The sequence below is a fragment of the Sciurus vulgaris genome (genome assembly GCF_902686455.1).
Source record: "Sciurus vulgaris genome assembly, chromosome: 1".
NCBI lineage: Eukaryota > Metazoa > Chordata > Mammalia > Rodentia > Sciuridae > Sciurus > Sciurus vulgaris.
In genome coordinates, this window is record NC_136461.1 from 29,310,102 (window position 1) to 29,336,014 (window position 25,913).

General features: G+C 37.0%; 1 protein-coding gene across 12 annotated transcripts in view; it reads left to right on the forward strand.

The window, feature by feature from the left end:
- Window positions 1-25,913, forward strand: part of MACF1 (microtubule actin crosslinking factor 1) — a 342,663-nt gene that overhangs the window by 219,685 nt on the left and 97,065 nt on the right. For all 12 annotated transcript variants that reach the window (XM_079112948.1, XM_079112960.1, XM_079112953.1 and 9 more), the window contains 12 exons: window positions 457-633; window positions 896-1,019; window positions 2,134-2,342; window positions 2,793-3,110; window positions 6,948-7,114; window positions 8,576-8,732; window positions 11,064-11,181; window positions 14,977-15,039; window positions 15,651-15,892; window positions 16,997-17,126; window positions 17,770-17,969; window positions 21,213-21,708. In XM_079112948.1, the coding sequence (XP_078969074.1) occupies window positions 457-633; window positions 896-1,019; window positions 2,134-2,342; window positions 2,793-3,110; window positions 6,948-7,114; window positions 8,576-8,732; window positions 11,064-11,181; window positions 14,977-15,039; window positions 15,651-15,892; window positions 16,997-17,126; window positions 17,770-17,969; window positions 21,213-21,708 (2,401 nt within the window). The remainder of the gene's footprint in view (window positions 1-456; window positions 634-895; window positions 1,020-2,133; window positions 2,343-2,792; window positions 3,111-6,947; window positions 7,115-8,575; window positions 8,733-11,063; window positions 11,182-14,976; window positions 15,040-15,650; window positions 15,893-16,996; window positions 17,127-17,769; window positions 17,970-21,212; window positions 21,709-25,913) is intronic.

The window sequence follows — 25,913 nt, forward strand, 5'->3', positions numbered from 1 at the left end:
GGTGGAAGTACTCACCTTTCTGTATCCTGATCAGCATCTTGGGCCCGGCCCCCAAGAGACATAGTTCAGGGAAACATAAACCAGTCTTTATTCCTGGACAGAGGATGAGAGTGAGTCCTGATCTTTTCTATCCAAAGAACTCCCTCTTCCTCCTAAGGTTTAGAATCTAGTCACTTCTTACCTGTCTTATGCTTTCTTTTATATCTATCATTTCTCGCAGCCTAATGTTTATTTCTTTAGTGGCATTTCATTGAATTCATTAAGTCTTCCTGGGTATGTAATAAGGATGAGGTGAATAATATGAAGCAAACAATGAGGACCCCACTCATAGATGATTGCTACCCAGTTGTCTAGAGTAACTGGAACAAATTACCTGTGAAGTTACAGTGAATTAGGCCCAGGGAGCTGTTCTGTAGCTACCTTACAGCTTTTCTTTTCTTTCTTTCTCTGGCACAGTGTACACGATTGGGCTCTTACCTCAACATGTTGCTAGGCCAGTATCAGCAATTCCAGAGCAGTGCTGACAGCCTGAAAACCTGGCTGCAGACATGTGAGGCCAATGTGGAGAAGCTGCTCTCGGATACTGTTGCCTCTGACCCTGGAATCCTGCAACAGCAGCTCGCAACAACAAAGGTAAGCCTGGACCCAACTGAATGGTGTCAAGGCCTTCTGTTGCATGACTTAAAGTGCCCCCCAAAGCAAGTACTTGCACAGATTAAAGGCAATAGTTGGGATGTCTTGGACTAGATATAAGTTCTAAACACTTTATTTTATTATTTATTGACTATGGATTAACTGAGAATTATCCTATGATGCTCCTTAATGTTCCAGATTCCTAGAACCAAATTTGGTTACTCACCTAGGTGTTCTTTTGTCTTTTTTCATGGATAAGCAGCAGCTGCAGGAAGAACTGGCTGAGCACCAAGTACCTGTAGAAAAGCTCCAAAAAGTAGCTCATGATCTCATGGAAATTGAAGGGGAGCCAGCCCTGGATCCTAAGCATGTTCAAGAAACTACAGGTATGAAGCAGCAACAGCAATAGTGCTTCCTTAATTCTAATAAAACCTCTGTTTAACAGCATATAGCACATCATATCATACAAGTATCTGAAACGCTAGGCTAGGGGCTGAGGATATAGACACAAGCAGATGTAAATTCATCCAATAGCCCATTCTTTATCCTTGCACTATTGAAAAGACCTTTACAATTTGGCCTCATGCTTTTACCCAGGCATCTACTTTCTAGCCACACCCTGTTCCTTTTATTTCTCAAGCAACCTGATCATTTCTGCATTACTTTACCCCTGAAGTTTTTCCTGTTGCTTAGCTGCTAACATTTTTTTCATCATGATTACCATGCCTGACGAAGTCTTGTGTATCTTTCAAGAAGCAGAGAAGGGTACAGCATGGTGACTATAATTAGTAACAATATATTATGTAACTGAAAATTGCTAAGAGAGTTGATTTTGTTTTCACCACAAAAAAAATAGATGAGGTAAAGTATATGTTAAATAACTTGATTTAGCCATTCTATAATGTGTGTATATCTTAAAAACATCATTTGTACACCATAAATAAATACATCTTTATAGTTTTTACTAAATATGTATATATAGTATACCATAAATATGGATATGTGTGTGTGTGTGTGTGTGTGTGTGTGTGTGTGTGTGTTGCATTTAATTGTCTTAAGGGGGGGTACCTTAAGAGATTACTTCCTTTAAAACTCCTAACCATCACCCCCATTCCTTAAAAGAAATTAAAAAATGAGAAGTAATATTTGTTACTTCTGGGCTTCTAAGACATATTCCTTCTGCCATAGCCTTTATGACTTTATTTTTACTTAGTTGTAACGTTCCTTCCTCTACCCATACTGTTTTAGAGTCTTCAGTTTGTGGAGACAGACCTTATGTTCTTTTTAGTCCTCAGTATTTATCACAATTTCTGGTTCTTAGTACTAAATAACTAATGCTTATCCAATTTGCCATCAATAATAATGCACCTCCGCATAGCCCTTCATTTGTCTTAATGTCGATTATTATTGTCATAAATATGTACAATTTAAATACCTTATTTTAAAAGCACTATACAAAAAGAGCATCCACTCTTTCCCCTAATGGCCTTGGTTTTCTAGATGCCATACTCAGCCACTTCCAAAGCCTATTCTGTAGCCTGGCTGAGCGCTCTGCTTTGCTGCAAAAGGCAATTGCCCAGTCTCAGAGTGTCCAGGAAAGCCTGGAGAGCCTGTTGCAGTCCATCAGGGAAGTTGAACAGAACCTCGAAGGGGAGCAGGTGTCATCACTGTCATCAGGAGTCATCCAAGAAGCCCTGGCCAATAATATGGTAAGAACCATGTCCCAAGCGTTATTACAGTGTTTGCCATGTTCCATAATTACAACATGGAAAAGGCAGCAGGGAAAAAAAAGTCACATCCATAAATCTAATAAGATTTAGAGATGATTACTAATCCATGTAAAGATATTTCTGCTACTAGGACGGGGGGTGTAGGTCAGGGGTAAAGTGAATGCTTATTAGCATGTATGAATCCTAAGTTTGATCCTCAGACCTAAAAACAAAAGCCAGGTATTTCTCCTCAGTTTCAAAACCACTGTTGAGCCTGATGAAAAGGAATGGGTAGAGAACTATAGGGAATAAGAGGAGTAGCATTCATAGGTTCAGTTGCTGTCTTCCTTTGCCTTTAAGGAAGTGAGCATGGAGTTATTTGAAGGTTATTAATCAGTGGATCAAGTATCCTAGAATAAGTAAGCCAAACAGGCTTTTTCTTGATGACAGAAATTGAAGCAGGACATTGCTCGACAAAAGAGCAGCTTGGAGGCCACCCGTGAGATGGTGACCCAATTCACGGAAACAGCAGATAGCACCACAGCAGCAGTGCTACAGGGCAAACTGGCAGAGGCAAGCCAGCACTTTGAGCAGCTCCAGCTTCAGCAGCAGGAAAAGGAGAGCACTCTAAAGAAGCTACTGCCCCAAGCAGAGATGTTCGAACAACTCTCCAACAAACTGCAGCAGTTCATGGAAAACAAAAGTCGGATGCTGGCCTCTGGGAATCAACCAGATCAAGATATTGCACATTTCTCCCAGCAGATCCAGGTGAGGATATATCTGCCATGTTGACAAAATAAAGGGGAGAGAAGGGCAAGGAGTGAACTAAGCACATACTGTTGGACAGTGTACTGCATTATTTACCTGCATTGTGTTAGAGAATTATTACAGCCATCCCTTAAACTTGATGTTATTTGTCCAGTTTTAAAAAGCACTGCTTATTTTTCATTCATATTACATGTTCAGCATAGTTTAGCAGGAATGTTCAACTTATCCTAACAACTTAAGGATGTAGGTTGTTAGAGACTTCACCCTGACCTAATAAGTTTTCATGATTACTACTGCAGTGGGAACAGGGCTTAGCATAGCCATTTCCATTTTATAAAGCAAATTTCATATGCCTACCCCCAACTTGGAAGGGAATTGGGAAATGCTATACCATGTACCTAAAGGGGTGTGGCTAGAAATATTTGGTGAAAAATATTAGCTGCTACCACAAGTAAATTGTTGGGTCATAGTATATGCATACACTCAATCTGACTAAGCAAAGACCAATCTGAGCTCCAGAATGGCTATACCAGCCCACGCTTCCCACCTGTAGGGCTTCAACATCCCTATATCACTGCCTTGAGTTTATCCAACTTTCTTTTTTTTTTTTCCATTTCAAAATAAGATCTCATTGTTTTATTTTGTTTCCTAAATTTTGGTGTTTTATTTTGAATAATTTCATGCTTATAGATAAGTAGAAGGAATGGTCCAGTAAATACCAGCATATTCCTCACCTAGATTCACCAAGTGATAATTGTTTTACCCAAGAAACAGTGTCATTTTGAGCTCCTGTATTCATTTTGACATGCAGGTTTCCAAAAATTTGGCTAATGGGAACCTGGTTTAAGTTGCCTCCTGTGTCTTTTGACACACGCTTGTCTGCATACCAGTGCTTTCTTAGGTTCTCACAAAATAATACTATAAAGGCTCACCTTTTAATTTCCTTTTCCCATACCTATAATCAGCTATTTTCTCCAAGAAGCCTGGCTTTGGTTGGGGAACAGTATTTAGCAAGGCCCTGAGCAACTTAAGGAGACCCTGTCTTAAAATAAAGAATAAAAAGAATTTGGAATGTAGCTCAGTAAAAAAGTGCCCCTCGGTTCAATCCATAGTATTAATTTTTTTTTCTTAATTAACAAGTATTTCTACCAACAAAAGACATATTAAATAAAATAGAAGACTTTGTTTTTGTCTTTAATGTATAAACTACTGCTAGGTGCAGTGTTGTATACCTGGAACCCCAGTGATATGGGAGGCTGAGGCAGGAAGATCACAAATTCAAAGCCAGCCTCAGAAATTTAATAAGGCCCCAAGCAACTTAGTGAGATCCTGTCTCAAAATGAAAACTAAAAAGGGCTGGGGATGTGGTTCAGTGGTAAGGCACCCTAGAGTTTAATCCCCTGTGCCAAAAATAAAAAATAGATCATTAACTATATGTTCAAAAGTTACCAAACTACTTATTTTTTCCTATAATTTCATATCCAGATAATTTCTGTTTGCATTCAGCTTTAGAAATCTTATTTTTTATCTTTATTAATTAAATTTTTTTAAATATGCAAAATGTTAACATAGCTTAAAAACATTCTCTTTCCTGTCTTTTCCATCTCATTTTCATCCACTCCCATAGGATTATAGGTTTATTTTTTTTGTTTCTTTTTTTTTCAAAATGAATGCACACACTTTCTTATTTTCCAGTCTTCATTACAAAGAAGAAGGTCATGTTATATACTCTTTTGTACTTTGTGTTTTTATTTCATATTTCCTAGGAATCATTAAATATCATTTCCTAGAAATCTTCATTCTTTTTTAAACCATACATTCATTGTGTAGATGAATCATAGTTTAGTCAAAGAGAATTGCAAGTGGATATTCCAGTAGTTGTTTCCAAAACTGTGCTGTTATATAATTCCCCCCGCACCACCACCACCACCACCACATCATTGAAAGTGTATTTTCAGAGTAGATTTCTGAAGTGGAATTGTTGCATCAAAAACTAAATGCATGTGTCATTTTGTTAGAGATAGCCAAAATCCTTTCCCTTGGGATTGTGTCATTTGTGCAGTTACACACTAGCAGTGTATGAGTACTGTTTCCCCTACAGTCTCACCAACAATGTCTTATCCAGCTCTTGAAATTCTGCCAGTCTGATAGGTACAACATGGCATCTAAATGTGGTTTTAATTTTTGTTTCTCTTACGAGTGAAGCTGAGTATATTTTTATACATTTAGGTGTCATTTATTTGTGAACTGTTAGTTCATACCTTTTGTTATTTTTCTACCTAGTATTTTAGTCCTTTTTTATATTTGAATATTTTCACAATTAATTCTGAAGTATGAATCAAATTTATCTTTTCCTGGGCTGGGGTTGTGGCTCAGTGGCAGAGTGCTGGCCTAGCATGTGTGAGGCACTGGGTTCAATTCTTAGCACCACATATAAATAAATAACACATATGAATAAATATAATTAATAAATAAATATAATTAAAGGTCCATTGACAACTAAAAAAAAAAATTTTTAAAAAAGGTTTGTCTTTTCCCAAAGATCTATCTAGTTATTCCTACTACTATTTACTGAAAAGTTTGACTTTTCCCTAGAACTGAGAAGCCATTTTATCATATACTGAATTTCCATATGTATTTGAGTCATCTTCTGGATTTTCTTCTGTTTGACTGGTATGTTTGTTCAGGTGCCATAGCATACTTCTTTTAAATACAGGGCTTTATTTTATATTTCAGTATCTGGTAGGGCTAGTTGTCCTTTTTTTTTTTTTTTTTTTTTTTTTTTTGCTATTATGGATTGAACCCAGGGCACTTTACCACTGAGCTACATCCTCTGCCCTTTTCATTTTTTATTTTGAGACAAGGTCTCACTAAGATGATGAGACTTGCTTTAATCTTGAGATCCTCCTGCCTCAGCCTTCCAAGTTGCTGGGATTATAGGTGTGCACCACCACACATAGCCAGAATTTTTCATAGCTAAATTACAAATTTATTTTTCTATATGAACTTTAGAATAAACTTTATTATTTCCAGAGAAAAAAGCCTATTGATATTTAAGTTGCAGTAAATATACATTCATATGCACACTCATACACACATCTTTATGGATGTCTTTTGTATCTGCTTTAGTGTCTTTCTGGAATGCTTTAGTATTTAGGTTTTGTATGTTCTTATTACTTGATTACTAAGATTGAACCTTTTTTATATTGTAAGTTAAATTTTTATTCATTTTTATTGATTTTATATTTTGTGGCCTTATTGAATTACTTATTTGACTTAGTCATATAACTGATTCTCCTTGATTTTAGAAATATACTTTCATATAATCTGTAAATACAGTTTCACCTCTCCTTTTTTAGTTCTTTGCCACAAGTTGATTTCCACTAATTGCATTAACTAATATCTAAAAATAAAGTGTTAAATATTAGTAGAAATACTACATTTGCTCCATGTTATAGAAGACACTGTGAAAGCCTAGAGAAATTTGGTGGCTTAAGATAATAAATGAGTAAATGGCATAGCCATGATTGAATTTCAGATCTTTTTGACTCCTAAAACCTTAATTATTTTCACTATGTCATGCTTCCTCCCAAGTCTTCAAACATTTATTTAAAGGAGACAAGAGTTCTTTGTAATTCCTAGCCACTCTCTGTAGGATTGGAGAGGTTAATATTTTGATCTACCAGTTGGCTTAACAAGCATGCCTCTTTTCTTGCCCTCTCTTTTCCTACAGAGTAGGATGAATTTTCCCTAGATTTCTATGTATCGTTCATCTTTTGAGCATATTTATTTACCAGGGTCAGAGGACCGAATGCATTTTTCTTATTTGCTGGACAGGAGCTCACTTTGGAAATGGCAGACCAACAGGAGAACCTGGATACTCTTGAACACTTGATCACTGCTCTGGGCTCTTGTGGCTTTGCACTGGACCTGTCCCAATACCAGGGTAGGCTACAGAACCTCAAAAAGAACTTTGCAGAGCTACAGAAGACAGTTCAAGAAAGGTGAGTTTTTACCTGTGTGTTAGGGAGTTTGTTTTTGTTTTTGTTTTTTTCTATTTTTCTTGCTGTGTGGTGAAATGATTTTCTGTTCCCTCCTCCTTTACCAGAAAAGATGGCATCCAGAACTCTGCCACTGAGCATTGGTCAAAAAGTGCCTTTTTTTAGTCAAAGTTACACACTTCACTTGATTCTTAGTGTCTTTCTATTACTAATGAATTCCTTTTCAGTAACAGGATCAGTTCCTGCTCTATATGACAAAAATCCCAGGTCCCTGGACCAAATAGAACAAATTCAGGGCAATAATTAGTAGTATGGCAGAATTTGAAATAAATAGAAAAATTTAGTAGACTATAATTAGGAGCTAAATTTGTACTTCCATGCTTGTTTGAACCACATTAGTGTGCTTCTCTGGAGTAGTGTCCAGGTTATTCTTTTAAGGCAAATGAGGCATTATTTGATGAAGGCTGGCTGATTTTAGCTCACTATTGAAAAACCAGATTTCCCATTAGAAAGCACATGGGCTTAAGAGCATGAACAAGACTTTTATTTTATTTTATTTTTTTTGGTATCAGGGATTGAACCCAGGGGCACTTAACCACTCAGCCACATTCTCAGCCCTTTTTATATTTTATTTTGAAACAGGGTTTCACTAAGCTGCTTAGGGCCTCAGTAAATTTCTGAGTCTGACTTTGAATTTGCAATCCTCCTACCTTAGCCTCCTGAGCTGCTGGGATTATAGGTGTGCACCACTATGCCCAACCATGAACAAGACTTCTTATCTTGATTTAGCCATAAATAGAATCTTGATTTAGTGACTGCCTTAGTGACTAGAGGTATACAGTTGCTCCAACTCAACACTAAGCAACAAGTTATTTAGTGAAGGGTTTGAAGACTAAAGTCCAAGAAAATTTTGTTTTTCTTCTTCCTTGCTGATGGCCTTCCCACTCTGTGAGGAACCAAGATTCTGGGTTTATATCTGGCTGGTGGCTGTGGCCATTTCCAAAACCTTCTCGTTCATGTATTTTTTTCATAATGTACTTACCTAGGGCGAATCACCCAACGTATCTGTGCCTCAGATTCAGTGTTTGAGCTAGGCCTTGAAAGAGTCAAATACCTAAAATACAGCAGAGCTGGAATTGAGATTCAAGGCCTACATTCTTTTCATTGCATCATAGTACCTAAATAACAGGCTTGCTATAGTTTTTTTCACTTTTACTTCAACATAGAGTAAGATTGAAGACTTTTTTCCCCAGAAGTATTCAAACAAGGGCAACAAATTGCATTGTTTAGTGCTCTCCTACATCACATGTGGTTGTTCAGCCAAACTTACTATGGAACAGATTATGGGAAGAAAGGGGCCTGTTAGGTAACTGATGCCTATAGTCCCAGAATGAACCTAGTTTTAAGTTCAAGTTGATTTTACAAAGCTGTGTCTGGCAAGTAACAAAATGTCTTTGTTAACAGAGAGAAAGATGCATCATCTTGCCAGGAGCAGCTGGATGAGTTCCGAAAACTGATTAGGACCTTCCAAAAATGGCTGAAAGAAACCGAAGGGAGTATTCCATCTGCCGAGACCTTCATGAGTGCTAAAGAGCTGGAAAAGCTGATTGAACACCTGAAGGTAGGTCTCCAGGAATCCCACTAGACAGTAGTTTGGAAGCTTGTATGAACTGATCTCTAACTGTGAGGGAAGTCCATATGAGAAATCCAAGTTATCCATATACATCAGAATAGAAATTCCTCATTGTCCTCACATGATTCTCACATCTACCCCAATCCAGCACTAAGCACCATAACATCTCTTATTTAAAAAAAAAAAAAAAAAAAAAAAAAATCATCTGGGAATAAAATATATACTGTTTCAGCTCTTTCTTGGTTGCTTCCCATGCTATGGTGGGTTGTAAAAAAGACATCATAAAAAAAATTGGTCAATACCAGACACGGTGATGCATGCCTATAATCCCAGCAACTCAGGAAGTTGAAGCAGGAGTATCTCAAGTTCTAGGCCAACCTCAGCAATTTAGCAATTTTGGTCCTTTGGAAAGGACAAGGGATGTAGTTCAGTAGTGGAGTGCCCCTGGGTTCAATTCTCAGTACAAAAAAAAAAAAAACCAGAATTGGTCAAAGTTCAGTCCAATAATAAAGGAAAAGTTAGAATCAAGTGGGTGAATGATGCCCTTGAGAGTTTTTATCCTGTCCCCTACAGAACAACCTCCCCTCTTTTTTTCTGGTTTTGCTGGTGCTGGGAATGAACCCAGGACATTCTGCTTGTCTAGGCTAGTTCTCTACCATTGAGCTACATCCCTAGCCCAAGGATCTCTTTTATACCATCTTTGATTCATAGTCAACCAGTCTCTACTTTTACTTCTGAAATAGCTCTTCTTTTTGTTGTAATAAGCCAAATTTGCCTCTAATTCTCATACATTCATTCATATTTTCTTAATAAAGCATACTTTATCTTGAACAAATGAAAGAAGAGTTTGATTACTCTCACAGAAGGAGCATTTGCTGTTGGAGTTCCCTAGGAAAAAGGTTTCCCGACTTTCTTGGTCCACAGTGCCCTCAGTGTTTTAAGAAACTTTTCATGGTACATATAGGTCTCCTCCCAAAGAAAACCAAAACAACAAAATTCCCAAACAACCTAGTATTTCCACATGCTAAATATTTAGATCCAAACAACTAACAAGTAGTTGTTCACATAGTATCCAATAGATATCACTGTATTTCCCTCAAAAACTTCAAATATCCTGCTTATAAATATGTAGTTTTGGGACTGTGGCCCTTAGAAAACAAGTGAGTAATGGAAGGTTTGAAAAGCAGTGGCCACAGTTCAGTTTGGAGTTAGACCACATGAGCCTACTAGATGTTGATGGTTCTGTGTCTCTCTCTGCTGCTACTCTGTAGCTTAGAGTCAAAAGCAAACTGATTCAATAATCAGGGCTCTTCATTGCAGAGCAAGGGGTTAAAGGCCAGAATGGGGTACCCACTTTGAAAGGATTACACTCATACGGCTGTAGCAAGCCATCACATCTCAGGAATTTATCGTGATCTGGTACTTTTGTCTTAGAGCAGATGCTCTTGTTTCCTAATGACTTTCTATGGTAGCACAAGCTTTGTCTCAAACCTAACAAAAGTTCTCTTGAGAAATGCAAAGTGTTGCCTATGAGTTTGTATATTTATGTACATCTCAGTATCTAACTCCTTGTTTACCCTCTAGTTATCACTTCTTCTTTGTTCTTTTCATACATGTTGCTCACTTTTGTCCCCCTGATAAATCTTGTCTTAACTCCAAGCTTTCCTCCCTCCAGGCAGTTAGATGTGTCTCTTCTTGTGCTCTAAGAGTTGACTGCTCATATATCTCTGTACTAACATTTATCACATTATAATGTGGTGAATAATCTGAGCTCTTGGTTTTGGGAACTGTGTCAATCTTGTTTTGTATTCCCAGTGTTTGGCATGGTACCTGACCTTTAGTAAATGCTTGATAAATTGATAAGTAAAGCTGGGTACAGTGGCACATACCTATAATCCCAGCTACTTGGGAGGCTAAGACAGGAGAATCACAAGTTCAGTGCAAGCCTTGGCAACTTAGTGAAACCCTGTCTCAAAATAAAAAAAAAGACTGGAGGGTGGGGATAGCTCAGTGTAATGTGCCCCTGGGTTCAATTCCCAATACGGGAGTGGGAGGACAATTTTTTTATTTTTTTATTTTTTTATTTTTTTATTTTTTGTTGTTGTTGTTGTTGTTGAATGAAATTAATCAAAAGTCCCAAAAATTCCAGGGTATCATTCTTCCACACCTTTGCTGACAAGATCAAGATCCTGAAATGGCTGAATATATGAGTATGGTTTCTTAATGCTTGTCCAGTCTTTAGGGAGCATATGTAGAACAGGTATCCCTACTTATGAGGAGCCCTCCATGTTACATTGTGCTGTTTTGTTCTTTAAACAGGGTATCCTCATTGACTGGGCAAATAAGGGAACTCTGGTGGAAGAAATCAATTGCAAAGGCACTTCTTTAGAAAATCTCATCATGGAGATCACAGCACCTGATTCCCAAGCCAAGACAGGTGAGTACAGGTTCTTTACAACACAGTGAATAAATATCATTCTTTGCTTTTGGCCTTTGGAGATAACTTTTTATTTAATTAATGACAAAATCAAGGGTGGATCTGAAAACAAAGAGGGTCCACATAGCAGTCTTCTCAACCTGATCTCTTTCCCTCTTTGCTATTTAACAGTTTTTCATTTTGCAAAATTTCTTCTTAAGATGGAAAAAGTAATTGGACTAGTTGGACTACTTAAAACTACCAAATGAACACAGAAGATTTAAAATAGGATTTTCATTCAAGTATTTTTTTCTCTTTTAAACATGTGGATGAGATTGTTATGCATCCTCTTTAAACTTGGGTCAGCCTTGGATGGGTACAAGTATCCATCCAAGTCTATCCAGGGAGAAGTTAGGTATTTGGGAGTCGGTCAAGTCTTTCAAGTAGAATTCATAGTCACTTGCTGGTTATCAATTGGAATCTCATAGGTTTTATGACTGGACTATGATAGTGCACTCCTATAGTCAATTAAATGCTTAAGAAAAAGTATATATATTTTTTTTTTTCATGAGAATGGCTACTTTTCTTTAGTACTCTAAATATTTCTTGAAACTCTCCAGAAGTGACAATATTTCAGAGAACTGGTGTCTTATACTCTAATACATAAACCTTTAAGTTTAGCAAATTATTTGTGTGTTATCAGATCAGGAGTCTATAAACTTTTTTTTATAAAGGGCCAGGTAGTAAATATTCACATTTGCAGGCTATCTGGTTTCTGTCACAATTACATACCTTCTGCCATTGTGTCATAACAGCAGCCATAGACAATATATAAATGGCTGTGCTGTGTTTCAGTAAAATTTTTTGTACAAAAACAGACAAAGGGCCAGATTTGGCCAGTGGGCTCTGGTTTGATGACTCCTGCTTTGGATCAGTCATTTTTCACACTTTTTAAAGTACTATAGTTGTTTCTTTTTTTTTTTTTTTTTTCTCCTCGTGATATTGGCATTGAACTTTGCACATGCTAGGCAAGTAGTCTACCACTGAGCTACATCCTCACCCAAGCATTTTTGTTTTTTTATTCTTCATGGCTTTTTATTTTTGGTGCTTAGGAGTGAACCCAGGGCTTACATGCTAGGTACACACTTAATCCTAGGTTCTTTTTAAAAAAAAAAAAAACAACTCAACAAATTTTGTTAGCATTGATTTCCCTAATAAGCTAGAGTATTTATTGATTATGAAATCTATCAGTGAGAATATTGAGACTAATGAGCGTAAAAATTTTAAAAGGAGGATTATTGGATGATGGTTTCATCACCTGATCTATTTCTAAATTTTGTGTAGGTATTGTATTCAAAAAATGTAATTCACAGAGATAAGGAATTGCAAATAATGACTATTTATTTTTCCCCCAATGCTGAGACTTGAACCTAGGGCCTTTTGTACATGCTAGGCAAGCACTGACCTACACCTGTAACCCAATGACAAAATTTTTTTTTTTTTCCTTTTTACAGTTTTGAGGATTGACCCCAGTGCCTCACACATGCTAGGCTGCTGTGCCACGAAGCTACATCCTCAGCCCTTTTTTAAAAAAAAATTTTACTGTGAGACAGGGTCTTAACTAAGTTGCTTTGTCTGGCCTCATACTTGTTGATCTTCTTGCCTCAGCTTCCTGAATAGTTGGGATTAAAGTGTATGCCACCACAACTGGTGACAAATGTTTTTAAAAGTTCACTTACAATCTTAGAATACCATTTTTATTTTGTTGTTGTTGTTGAGGGTTTTTTTCCCCTTATGGCAGAAGTGGGGATGGAACTTAGGACCTTGCACATGTGAGGCAAATGCTCTACCACTGTGCCACATTGGGGATGTGGTTTTAAAACCACTATTTGATCAAACTGAATTAAAAACTTAAAAGTGATGTATTAAGAAATTCTTGTTTCAAAGTTAAACCACTAAGGATATTTGATGAGGGCCCACATTCTTAAACATAGAAAACACCTAAAACTGAAATTGAGGACAAAAACTGTAAGCTGCCATTTTCATGACATAAGTGTTAAGAATTCCATTGTTACACAATTCTGCCCTCGTGAGAATTTGCTCAACCCTTTTTGTAGACATAACCTCACTTTTATTCGCTTTATATAATGCATTACACATCTACTGTAGCTGTTTTTCTTTGTATAGTTCTATACAGAAGATTTCATATACAGGTTTGAATATTGTTGAGTACTAGCAAAGCCCTCTAACCTTTCCAGTCAAGATACTGAAAAAGAAGCTTAAATAAAACTTCACATAGAGGTAGCAGGATCTTATTGCCCTTAAAAAGGAGCATAAATTGATGGTAGATAGTAGATTAAGAGGTAGCATTCAACATAATTGAACATGCATGTTTTGTTGCCATTCCTAAGTAGTTAGAAATTTATCTTAATGTTAAATTTAAACCAAACATTTACAGAATCCCTAAAGCACCTCTTCTGGGTGTTTTGAAAATGAATGAAAATCACTATCCTGAATTCTCTCCCAAGTTCTCTTCCAAGGCAGAAATTTCATCAACTCCAGTTCCTTACATTCATGTAGCTTTCTTTTGTTTCTTAAAGTGCTTTCACATACATTATCTCATGATATTGTTCCAATAACAGCATGATTGTTGATAGGAGAGGTAGTGTTATCTTCTTATCCTGGAGAAGAACCTTAGGTCTCTTTGTAGATTAAGGCTTACATACTGAATTAGTGACAGTCTTGGTTAGGACCTTCTCTCCTAATTACTAGTCCAGTTTGCCTTGATCATTGTGTTGCAATAGAAAATAATTTTTCTGTTTAATTCATTTTTTTAATTGAAAATACATTAACATTTTAAAGTTTCATAATTACCATCATAACTAGTTTTTAAATTGCACATGATTTTTTGCATAATCAGTGCAGTACACATAGGAGTTTTATTCTGTCCTTAGACCCCACCCCCTTTTCTATTTTGCAGTGCTGGGGATCAAACGTAGGGCCTTGAGCATGCTAGGCAAATGTTTTACCACCAACTACATCCCCAGCCCTATTCTCTGCTTTCACTAGAACCTTATAGCATGTCTGTTTTAGGTTTCTATATAATTTCATGGTTTTTACTTAACTTGGGAAGCTCCTCTGAAATATAGGGAACTAACTTTGGGAGACTATAGGTGAAATTGTGATAATTAGAAATAGAACCAAAGGCTCACAGCAGAATTTATGGGAATATTTATGAACCAGATTTATCAGCACTTAAAATTTTTATGTTCTAATAAGGAAAGGGAGCCAGAAGAAGTTATGAAAGAAAAAACAGGGAATCTTCCATGAAAACCAGCATAGAGGGACTCACATTTATGTCTTTATTAAATGGAGTTTTTTTTTTAATTGTCCTTATTATTTATTTTTATTATAATGAAAAATATTGATATTAAAGATGACTCTTTTGGGGTTTGTTTTAAATCCACATTCCAAAATGTGGCAGATAACATTCTAAAGACCTAATAATTTCACAGTACTTGCCTCACAAAAATTAGGGAAAAGTCCAAAGAATTCTAGTTGGAGATTTAAGAAGAATTGGAATTTCCTCTAGAAAGGATTAAGAATCATTACCACTTAAGAGCTGAAATACCTCAAGTAACACTTTGTTGCCTGGCAGCTAAAATGCTTTGTCTCCTTCCACGAGTATGTTGTCTTGTGCTGTGTTAACTTCCTGATGCCCAAGCTTAAAGCGAACGCCAAAGTACAAATGCAGTGCCTGTATGTATTCCTAACACGTTGGTCTTGCCCTGTTTGTCTCCCTGTCCTTCTGCTCAGGTTCCATACTGCCCTCTGTAGGAAGCTCTGTAGGCAGTGTAAACGGATACCACACCTGCAAAGGTGAGAATGCCATTTCAACAGTGCCTGCCTCTTCGTTGGGTGTGTTAGGACAGTGTTCATGTTTGCATCTGTGTGTGTTTCAATATGTGTGGAACTGCTGCCAGGAGGGGTGTGAGGGTGAAAACCTGGGGAGGAGCAGCTGGCTCTGATCTAAACAGGTTGGCAGCCCTAGAACTAAAGGGTACTGAGAAAATAAACAGGATCATCAGATAAGGCCAATGAGGAAAGACCTTGTAGAAAACACATGTGAATCTTTGAATTATAAAGAAGCTATTCTAGAGGTAGTCTCAAGTGTAGTGTTTAGCCTCCCACCTGGGTGACCTCACTAGTTAGAGAACAGGGAGCAGAAGAATTCTCTAAGTCCATTAGTTCCACTAGTATTGTAAGGTTGATTTCTTACTTTTACTCCCCTCACTTCTATTGTAAACCAGAAATTAATGAGAACTCTTTTGCTTTGTGTATTTAAATAAGAACTTTTGTGTGATCTAGGAGGAGATTTTTCACTAGTTCACTAGGTAGTGTAGGAGAGATGCGTAATCCTAACATAATTTAGGAGTGAGAAACCAACGGGAGAGCTACTCCCAGTCTGATTTCTATTTCTGTGATACTAGATCTGACGGAGATACAGTGTGACTTGTCAGATGTAAACTTGAAGTACGAGAAAGTAGGTGGAGTACTTCGGGAACGCCAGGAAAGCCTTCAGGCTGTCCTCAGCAGAATGGAGGAAGTTCAGAAAGAGGCAAGCTCAGTACTGCAGTGGCTGGAATCAAAAGAGGAGGTCCTGAAAGCCATGGATGCCTCTTTGTCTCCAACCAAGACAGAAACAGTGAAGGCACAAGCTGAATCTAACAAGGTATTATGTTTACATTAGTTCCATTCCCAACTCTGAGAGGAAGACTCTGATACACCAATTTCCTTCCCTAGCCAAAGGATCTAAGAGTGAGATACTGCCAACTACCCAGGCTGCGAATAACAGTATGTTCGACTTCCATATGTTTAACATGGTTTATCTCTCCTAGAATTTTTTTTTTAACCTGTGAAATTAAAAGTTGTTATAAAATCAGATTTGGAAATTAAACCAGGTATGTTTGCAGAAAGAGAATAGCCTTCCCAGAAGCATCAGCACATTGAGAATGGGATTAAAGATATTTCATCTAATGCTCAAGTGAGCCAAACCATTCTCTGAATTACCTTTCCAACTCATAGAGGGACATAAAAAACTGATTACAGTTCATTCTTAAGACTGGCAGGTGGGGGACTGGGGCGATAGCTCAGTCGGTAAAGTGATTGCCTTGCAATCACAAGGCCGTGGGTTCGATTCCCAGCACCACCAAAAAAAAAAAAAAAAAAGACTGGCAGGTGGGACTAGAATATAATACTTCAGTTGAATATTACATGTCATCTCCAACTAGTGAAATGTTGTCATCATCAGATCTTGGCACTTTTAGCCTTATAAGTAGTGATAATTCCTACTTATTGGGTTTCATTGATGTACTTAAATAAACTTAGATTCTGCTATCTAAATTTTTTTTTTTTTTTTTTTTTTTAGTACTGGGAATTGAACCGAGAGGTGCTTAACCACTGAGCCACATCCCAAGCCCTTTTTATTTTTTATTTTGAGATGAGGTCTTGCTAAGGTGCTTAGGGCCTTGCTAAATTGCTGAGGCTGGCCTCAAACTTGTGATCCCCCTGCCTCAGCCTCCTGAGTCACTGGGATTACAGGCATGTGCCACCACCCCTGGCTCTAGATCTTAAAGTAAATATTGAAACTGAAGGGCTAAGTACTTTAAATTCACAAATCAAGTCCAGATAGAATCAGAGAATATCTTTCAGCCTAAATAAATAAATAAAGTAAAATAATCAGAGAAAGAGCCTATAATTGTCACCCAATCTTCTAGTCCAGTCGCAACTTTGTTTCCTGTCCAGAATCTCATGGTATGCATGATGTTTCTCCTAGGCCTTCCTGGCTGAATTGGAACAGAATTCTCCAAAAGTCCAAAAAGTGAAGCAAGCTCTAGCTGAATTACTGATGACATATCCCAACTCACAAGAAGCAGAAAATTGGAAGAAAATGCAAGAAGAGCTCAGTATGTTGTCACAGGGGTGTTTCACATTCACTAAATTGTGTCTAAAGCAAACAGAATTTCAGCTCATCCTATAAAGTAGGAATTATTTTTAGTTAATTTTTATAAGCAAAAGGCCCATACAGTGTCAGAAAGTGAGTCTGAATAGGGAAAAGTTTTAGAAATTCAACTCAAAGTTGGAATTGTGGCTTTCTAGGACAAGTCACATTAGTAGTCTACTGTCATCAAGAACTAAAGAGACCATTGATGATCAAAATGAAAATAGGAAAGCTACATATTCAATGTTATGAATAATAATATGTTTATAACATTAAATTGTAAATAGTATAAATGAATATTAGCATAAAAATATTTATAATACAGCAAATTTTAAGCAGACAATAAAATATGTAGTATATTTTACATATGTGTATGGTTTTGTGCAATTTTATTACATGTAGTTTCATGTAACCACCACCCCAGTGAAGATACAGAATTGTTTGTATTTCGTATTTCTTTAGTTAAAAATTTTAAAGAGGTATTTTTCATTTTAAAAATACTAAATAATGTTCCTGGAGTCATATTCTTATATTAGGAATTTAATTTAGGTATCAGATCAGTTGCTGATGAGAGTAAAGAACTACATTATCTCATTTCTTCTCTACAGATTCCCGATGGGAAAGGGCCACTGAGGTGACTATGACTCGGCAAAAGCAGCTAGAGGAATCTGCAAGCCACCTGGCCTGCTTCCAAGCTGCAGAATCTCAGCTCCGGCCCTGGCTGATGGAGAAGGAACTGATGATGGGAGTGCTGGGCCCCCTATCTATTGACCCCAATATGTTGAATGCACAAAAGCAGCAGGTCCAGGTAAGCAGTGTAGCTTACTGGTTTAGAGCAAATAAATTGAAGCTATGTGGATTTGGGTTTGAATCCTGTTCCCAGCAAGTCAGTTTCATATGACCCTGGGTAAGTCACTTATCTGTTTTCTTCAATACTTTTTTTTCTGGTACTAAGGACTTAACCCAAGGTCACTCTAAAACTGAGCTACACCCCCAACCCTTTTTATTTCTTTTTTTAAGACAAGTTATCATTAAGTTGCCCAGGCTGGCCTCAAACTTCTGATCCTCCTGCCTCAGCCTCCAGAGTTGCTGGGATTATAAGCATGGGCCACCATGACTGGTACTTTTCCTCAATTTTAATGAGATGTTTATGAAGTGTTTATCATTATGACTATCAAATAGTAAATAGTCAATAGTTATTATTAATATCATTAATAGAGGCAGTAAGATATAGATATGAGAATGAAAAATGTTTTCTGATGAAATTATAAAATATTTTATTTTTAATCCTCAGTAGTAGTGATCCATATTATTTACTATATCTGCTGAGTTTACTTAAAGTTTTTCTGCTGGCCAAACCTCAAAAAAGTTGATTTATGTTTCTCCTAACATCATAGAATTTAGGTTTGTCAAAATTATGTCACTTCCAATAAAACCCTGCCTAGAATTTTTTCCTAGTTCTACTTTTTCCCCAAAACTCTTACATTTCTTCTTCTCTCCCAACCAGGTTCCCTAAGACTAAGAGTACTTTTTAAAGAGACCTCTTTTAGGGCTCTGCAATTCAAATAATTTTTGAGCCCTGATTCATCTATTTACAAATATTTTTCTAATTCAGTGGTTTTCAAGGTTTTTGTCCTCAAACTCTTTTATACTCTTAAAAGTTATTGAGGATCTATACAGATTGCATTTTATCTATTGATATTTACTGTATTAAAACAGTAATTTTTAAGATATATATTCACTTTAAAATAACATGATAAAACCATCACATTAACATAAGTAACAAGTTCAGTCTGTTGTACTACTAGACATCAGATAGCCTCTGGGAAATTTTCTTATTTTAAGATGTTGATAGACCTTTATTTTACTCATTTATTTTATGTGGTGCTGAGAATTAAACCCAGTACCTCATACATGCTAGGCAAGCGCTCTACCACTGAGCTACAACCCCAGCTATTTCCCCTCTCTGGGAAATTTTATTGAACATTTATGACAGATAATATCTTAGTGTTGTTATGAAAATAGTTTTGATCTTGTGGACTTTTTTTTTTTTTTTAGTACTTGGGATTGAACCCAGGGGTGCTTAATCACTGAGCCACATCCCCATACATCCTCAGCCCTTTTTCATATTTTAGCTAGAGACAGTGTCTTGGTGAATTGCTGAGGCTAACTTTGAACTCACAATCCTTTTGCCTCAGCCTCCCAAGATTCTGGGTTACTAGCCTGGCTTAGGAACTTCTTGAAAGGGTCTCAGCTCTGCAGGGATCTTCGAACCATACCGTGAGAATCATTGTTCTGATTTTTTTATCTATCCTGTCATAGTCTTGCTCTCTGGACTATAGCATAGGAACAGCTTCCTAATGGACTTTTGCCCACCCCACCCCTAGTTACTAAATTATCTCTTTAAATCACATATCTGGGGATATTAAGATTCTCTTGGCTGACTATTAAAGTCCAAATAATTGATCAGTTGATATCTAAGACCTTTCACAGTCTGGTCCTAGCTTATCTAGCTTGTCATTTCTAGTTCTGTTCCCATACGGCCAGTATTCTACCTACACCAAATAGTTTCTCAAACATGCCACATTCAGATGGCTCTGTGCCTTTGCTAGGCCCTTCTGTTTGGGAAATTCCTATTCACTACATGACCAAGGCTGGCATCAAATTTATAATCCTGCTGTCCGAGTTGCTGGGATTATAGGCATTTCTGTTCATTCTTTATGGTTACCTCCGGAGCATCTTTCTAATTCTACCTTTTGTCATGCCCAACAGACTTAATCACCCTTACTCTGTGCTTTCAGAGCATCTTATTCCATGTTCATGTCAATGGTTTATCATTTAATTTTACTGTATTTTATTAATTTATTCTTTACATATTTTTCTTGATCATGTCTAATTTTTGTATATTGTAAATGCTGAGTACTTTTTATAAATTATCTCAGTCTTCTCACCAGCCATATTAAGTATTTTATTATCCTCATTTTACTGATAAGGAAGCTGAAATTCAGAGAATTTCTAAAAACTCACCTGAAGTTATACAACTGATGATTGAACTCAGGCACTCTGGAACCAGAGCCTATAATCCTAACCTCTTTGGTGAGAGGAGCAGGGGATAGAAAATAAATTAAAAGACATGGTCCTTGCTTTATAGAAGCTCTTTATCTAATTTTGCTACATTGTGATATATAGGTCACAGGTGCTGTTGGAATTCCAATAAAGAAACTAAGAAAAGCAGAGGCATTGAAAGCAGAAATGACAAGCCCAACCAGTAACATAGCAGGCTCTGGAACCCAGTATTCCAGACTCCAGATTTAGAGGCCTGGTATTGCATGGCAAAGCTGATAAATACCAATCTGGTTTCCTAGCCCAGGCCGACTTTAGTAAAACAGAGTAGGACAAATAAGGGGAAAAATAAAATAATGCAATCAATGATCCTTTCAGAATATTTATTTATTAAGAAGTTGTTAAAAGTAACACTGCCTAAGCCTACTGTATTAAAACAGTAAATTTTGCAGGTGAAGTGGCGCATGCCTATAATTCCACTAACTCAGGAAGTTAAGGCAGAAGGTTTGCAAGTTTGAGGCCAGCCTCAACAAATTAATGAGACCTTGTCTCAAAATGCAATAAATAAGTAAATTTTTAAAAGAATGGAGAATGTAGCTCAGTGGTAAAGTGCCCCTGGATTCTGGATTTAATCCCCAGTACACCTCCCCTCTTAAAAAAAAAAAAACAAAAACAAAAAAACAATAATTTTTACTGGCTTAAAAAAAAAATAATTAAGGGGCTGGGGTTGTGGCTCAGTGGTAGAGCACTTGCCTAGCATGTGTGAGGCACTGGGTTCAATTCTCAGAACCATATATAAATAAGTTAATTAAATAAAGGTCCATCAAAAACTAGAAAAAATATTTTAAAATAATAATGATAGCCTGGTCCTTGGAGTTTTCTGACTTATTCTCAGAAGGGGCCATCACGGTCCAAAATCAGTTTTGGTTTTGACACTGCTTTTAGATGTTTTCTCTGTCTAAATGTCTTAATGTCATTTCTGTTTTAGTTTATGCTGAAAGAGTTTGAAACACGAAAGCAACAGCATAAGCAGCTGAACGAGGCAGCTCAGGGCATACTAATAGGCCCTGGAGATGTATCTCCATCCACCAGCCAAGTACAGAAAGAACTCCAGAGCATCAATCAGAAGTGGGTTGAGCTGACTGATAAACTCAATTCCCGTTCCAGCCAAATTGACCAAGCTATTGTTAAAAGCACCCAGTACCAAGAACTACTCCAGGACTTATCAGAGAAAGTGAAGGCAATTGGACAGCGACTGAGTGCCCAGTCAGCCATCAGCACCCAACCTGAGGCTGTAAAGCAGCAATTGGAGGAGACAAGTGAAATTCGATCTGACTTGGAACAATTAGACAATGAAATAAAGGAGGCTCAAACACTGTGTGATGAACTGTCAGTGCTCATTGGTGAGCAGTACCTCAAGGATGAGCTGAAGAAGCGTTTGGAGACAGTTGCTCTGCCACTCCAAGGCTTAGAAGACCTTGCAGGTGAGTTGGGGTGAGGAACGCACTCTTTTTTTTTTTTATTGTAAACAAATGGGATACATGTTGTTTCTCTGTTTGTACATGGCGTAAAGGCATACCATTTGTGTAATTACAAATTTACATAGAGTAATGTTGTTTGATTCATTCTGTTATTTTTTCCCTTCCCCCCACCCCTCCCACCCCTCTTTACCCTCTATACAGTACTTCCTTCCTCCATACTTGCCCCCCTCCCTAACCCTAACTCTAACCCTAACACTAACCCTTCCCTCCCCCCCATTATGTGTCATCCTCCACTTATTAGCGATATCATTCGTCCTTTGGCTTTTTGAGATTGGCTTATCTCACTTAACATGATATTCTCCAATTTCATCCATTTGCCTGCAAATGCCATAATTTTATCATTCTTTATTGCTGAGTAATATTCCATTGTATATATATACCACAGTTTCTTTATCCACTCATCAATTGAAGGGCATCTAGGTTGGTTCCACAGTCTGGCTATTGTGAATTGAGCAGCTATGAACATTGATGTGGCTGTGTCTCTGTAGTATGCTGATTTTAAGTCCTTTGGGTATAGGCCAAGGAGTGGGATAGCTGGGTCAAATGGCGGGTCCATTCCAAGTTTTCTAAGGAATCTCCACACTGCTTTCCAGAGTGGCTGCACTAATTTGCAGCCCCACCAGCAATGTATGAGTGTACCTTTCTCCCCACATCCTCGCCAACACCTGTTGTTGCTCGTATTCTTGATAATCGCCATTCTAATTGGGGTGAGATGGAATCTTAGGGTGGTTTTGATTTGCATTTCTCTTATTACTAGAGATGTTGAACATTTTTTCATATGTTTGTTGATTGCTTGTAGATCTTCTTCTGTGAAGTGTCTATTCATTTCCTTAGCCCATTTGTCGACTGGATTATTTGAATTCTTGGAGTAGAGTTTTTTGAGTTCTTTATAGATTCTGGAGATTAGTGCTCTATCTGAAGTATGATTGGCAAAGATATTCTCCCATTCTGTAGGCTCTTTCTTCACATTGCTGATAGTTTCCTTTGCTAAGAGAAAGCTTTTTAGTTTGAATCTATCCCAGTGGTTGATTCTAGCTTTTATTTCTTGTGCTATGGGAGTCCTGTTAAGGAAGTCTGATCCTAGACCAACAAGGTGAAGATTTGGACCTACTTTTTCTTCTATAATCTGCAGGGTCTCTGGTCTGATTCCGAGGTCCTTAATCCATTCTGAGTTTAGTTTCGTGCATGGTGAGAGATATGGGTTTAGTTTCATTCTGTTGCATATGGATTTCCAATTCTCCCAGCACCATTTGTTGAAGAGGCTATCTTTTCTCCATTGCATATTTTTGGCACCTTTGTCTAGTATGAGAAAATTGTATTTATTTGGGTTTGTGTCCGTGTCCTCTATTCTATACCATTGATCTACCTTTCTATTTTGGTACCAATACCATGCCGTTTTTGTTACTATTGCTTTGTAGTAGAGTTGAAGATCTGGTATTGCAATACCCCCTGTTTCACTCTTCCTGCTAAGTATTGCTTTAGCTATTCTGGGTTTCTTATTCTTCCAGATGAATTTCATAATTGCTTGCTCTATTTCTGTAAGGTACATCATTAGGATTTTAATTGGAATTGCATTGAATTTGTATAGCACTTTAGGTAGTATGGCCATTTTGACAATATTAATTCTTCCTATCCAAGAACATGGAAGATCTTTCCATCTTCTAAGGTGTTCTTTAATTTCTTTCTTTAGTGTTGTATAGTTCTCATTGTAGAGGTCTTTCACCTCTTTTGTGAGATTGATTCCCAAGTATTTTATTTTTTTCGAGGCTATTGGGAATGGGGTAGTTTTCCTAATTTCTCTTTCTGAAGATTCATCACTTATGTATAAAAATGCGTTGGATTTATGGGCATTGATCTTGTAACCTGCTATTTTACTGAATTCACTTATGAGTTCTAAGAGTTTTCTGGTGGAATTTCCAGGTTCCTCTAAATATATAATCATGTCATCAGCGAACAGGGATAGTTTGAGTTCTTCTTTCCCAATTCGTATCCCTTTAATCTCTTTGGTTTGTCTAATTGCTCTGGCCAGAGTCTCAAGAATGATGTTGAATAGAAGTGGTGAAAGAGGGCATCCCTGCCTTGTTCCAGTTTTTAGGGGGAATGCTTTCAGTTTTTCACCATTTAGAATGATATTAGCCATGGGCTTAGCATAAATGGCCTTTACAATGTTAAGGAATGTTCCCACTATCCCTATTTTTTCTAGTGTTTTGAGCATGAAGAGGTGCTGTATTTTATCAAATGCTTTTTCTGCATCTATTGAAATAATCATGTGATTCTTGACTTTAAGTCTATTGATATGGTGAATTACGTTTATTGATTTCCTGATGTTGAACCAAACTTGCATCCCTGGGATGAAACCCACTTGATCATGGTGCACTATCCTTTTAATATGTTTTTGTATGCGATTTGCTAAAATTTTGTTGAGAATTTTTGCGTCGATGTTCATTAAGGATATTGGTCTGAAATTTTCTTTCCTTGATGAGTCTCTGTCTGGTTTAGGTATCAGGGTGATATTGGCTTCATAGAATGAGTTTGGGAGGGTTCCCTCCTCTTCTATTTTATGGAATACTTTGAGAAGTATTGGAATGAGCTCTTCTTTAAAGGTTTTGTAGAACTCGGCTGAGAACCCATCTGGTCCCGGACTTTTCTTTGTTGGTAGGCTTTTGATGACTTCTTCTATTTCAGTACTTGAAATTGGTCTATTTAAATTGTTTATGTCGTCCTCGTTCAGTTTAGGCAATTCATATGTCTCTAGAAATCTGTTGATGCCTTCAAAGTTTTCTATTTTGTTGGAGTATAGATTTTCAAAATAGCTTCTAATTATGTTTTGTATTTCAATCCTGTCTGTTGTGATATTTCCTTGTTCATTCCGAATTTTAGTGATTTGGGTTTTCTCTCGTCTTCTCTTTGTTAGTGTGGCTAAAGGTTTATCAATTTTGTTTATTTTTTCGAAGAACCAACTATTTATTTTGTCAATTTTTTGTATTGTTTCTTTTGTTTCAATTTCATTGATTTCAGCTCTGAGTTTAACTATTTCCTGTCTTCTACTACTTTTGGTGCTGTTCTGTTCTTCTTTTTCTAGGGCTTTGAGCTGTAGTGTTAGGTCGTTTATTTGTTGAGTTTTACTTCTTTTATTAAATGCTCTCCAGGAAATAAATTTCCCTCTAAGTACTGCTTTCATAGTGTCCCAGAGATTTTGATATGATGTTTCTTTGTTCTCATTTACCTCTAAGAATTTAATTTCCTTCCTAATATCTTCTGTTATCCATTCATCATGTAATAGCATATTGTTTAATCTCCAGGTGTTGGAATAGTTTCTGTGTTTTACTCTTTCATTTATTTCTAACTTCAATCCATTATGATCTGATAGAATACATGCTAGTGTCTCTATCTTCTTGTATTTGCTAACATTAGCTTTGTGGCATAATATATGGTCTATTTTAGAGAAGGATCCATGTGCTGCTGAGAAGAAAGTGTATTCGCTCTTGGTTGGATGGTATATTCTATAAATGTCCGTTAAGTCTAAATTATTGATTGTGTTATTGAGATCTATGGTTTCTTTGTTCAATTTTTGTCTGGAAGATCTGTCCAGTGGTGAGAGAGGTGTGTTAAAATCACCTAGTATTATTGTGTTATGGTCTATTTGGTTTCTGAAATTGAGAAGGATTTGTTTGACATACATGGATGAGCCACTGTTTGGGGCATAGATGTTTATGATTGTTATATCTTGCTGATTTATGCTTCCCTTAAGCAGTATGAAATGACCTTCTTTATCCCTTCTGACTAACTTTGACTTGAAGTCCACATTATCTGAAATGAGGATGGATACTCCAGCTTTTTTGCTGAGTCCATGTGCATGGTGTGATTTTCCCATCCTTTCACCTTTAGTCTATGGGTATCTTTTTCTATGAGGTGAGTCTCTTGCAGGCAACATATTGTTGGATCTTTCTTTTTAATCCAATCTGCCAGTCTATGTCTTTTGATTGATGAATTCAGGCCATTAACATTCAGGGTTATTATAGAGATATGATTTGGTTTCCCGGTCATTTGGTTCATTTTTAAAATTTTATTTATTTATTTGTTTGACACAACTTGTTTCCTCCTTTATTTGACAGTTCCTTTAGGATAATTCCTCCCTTTGCTGATTT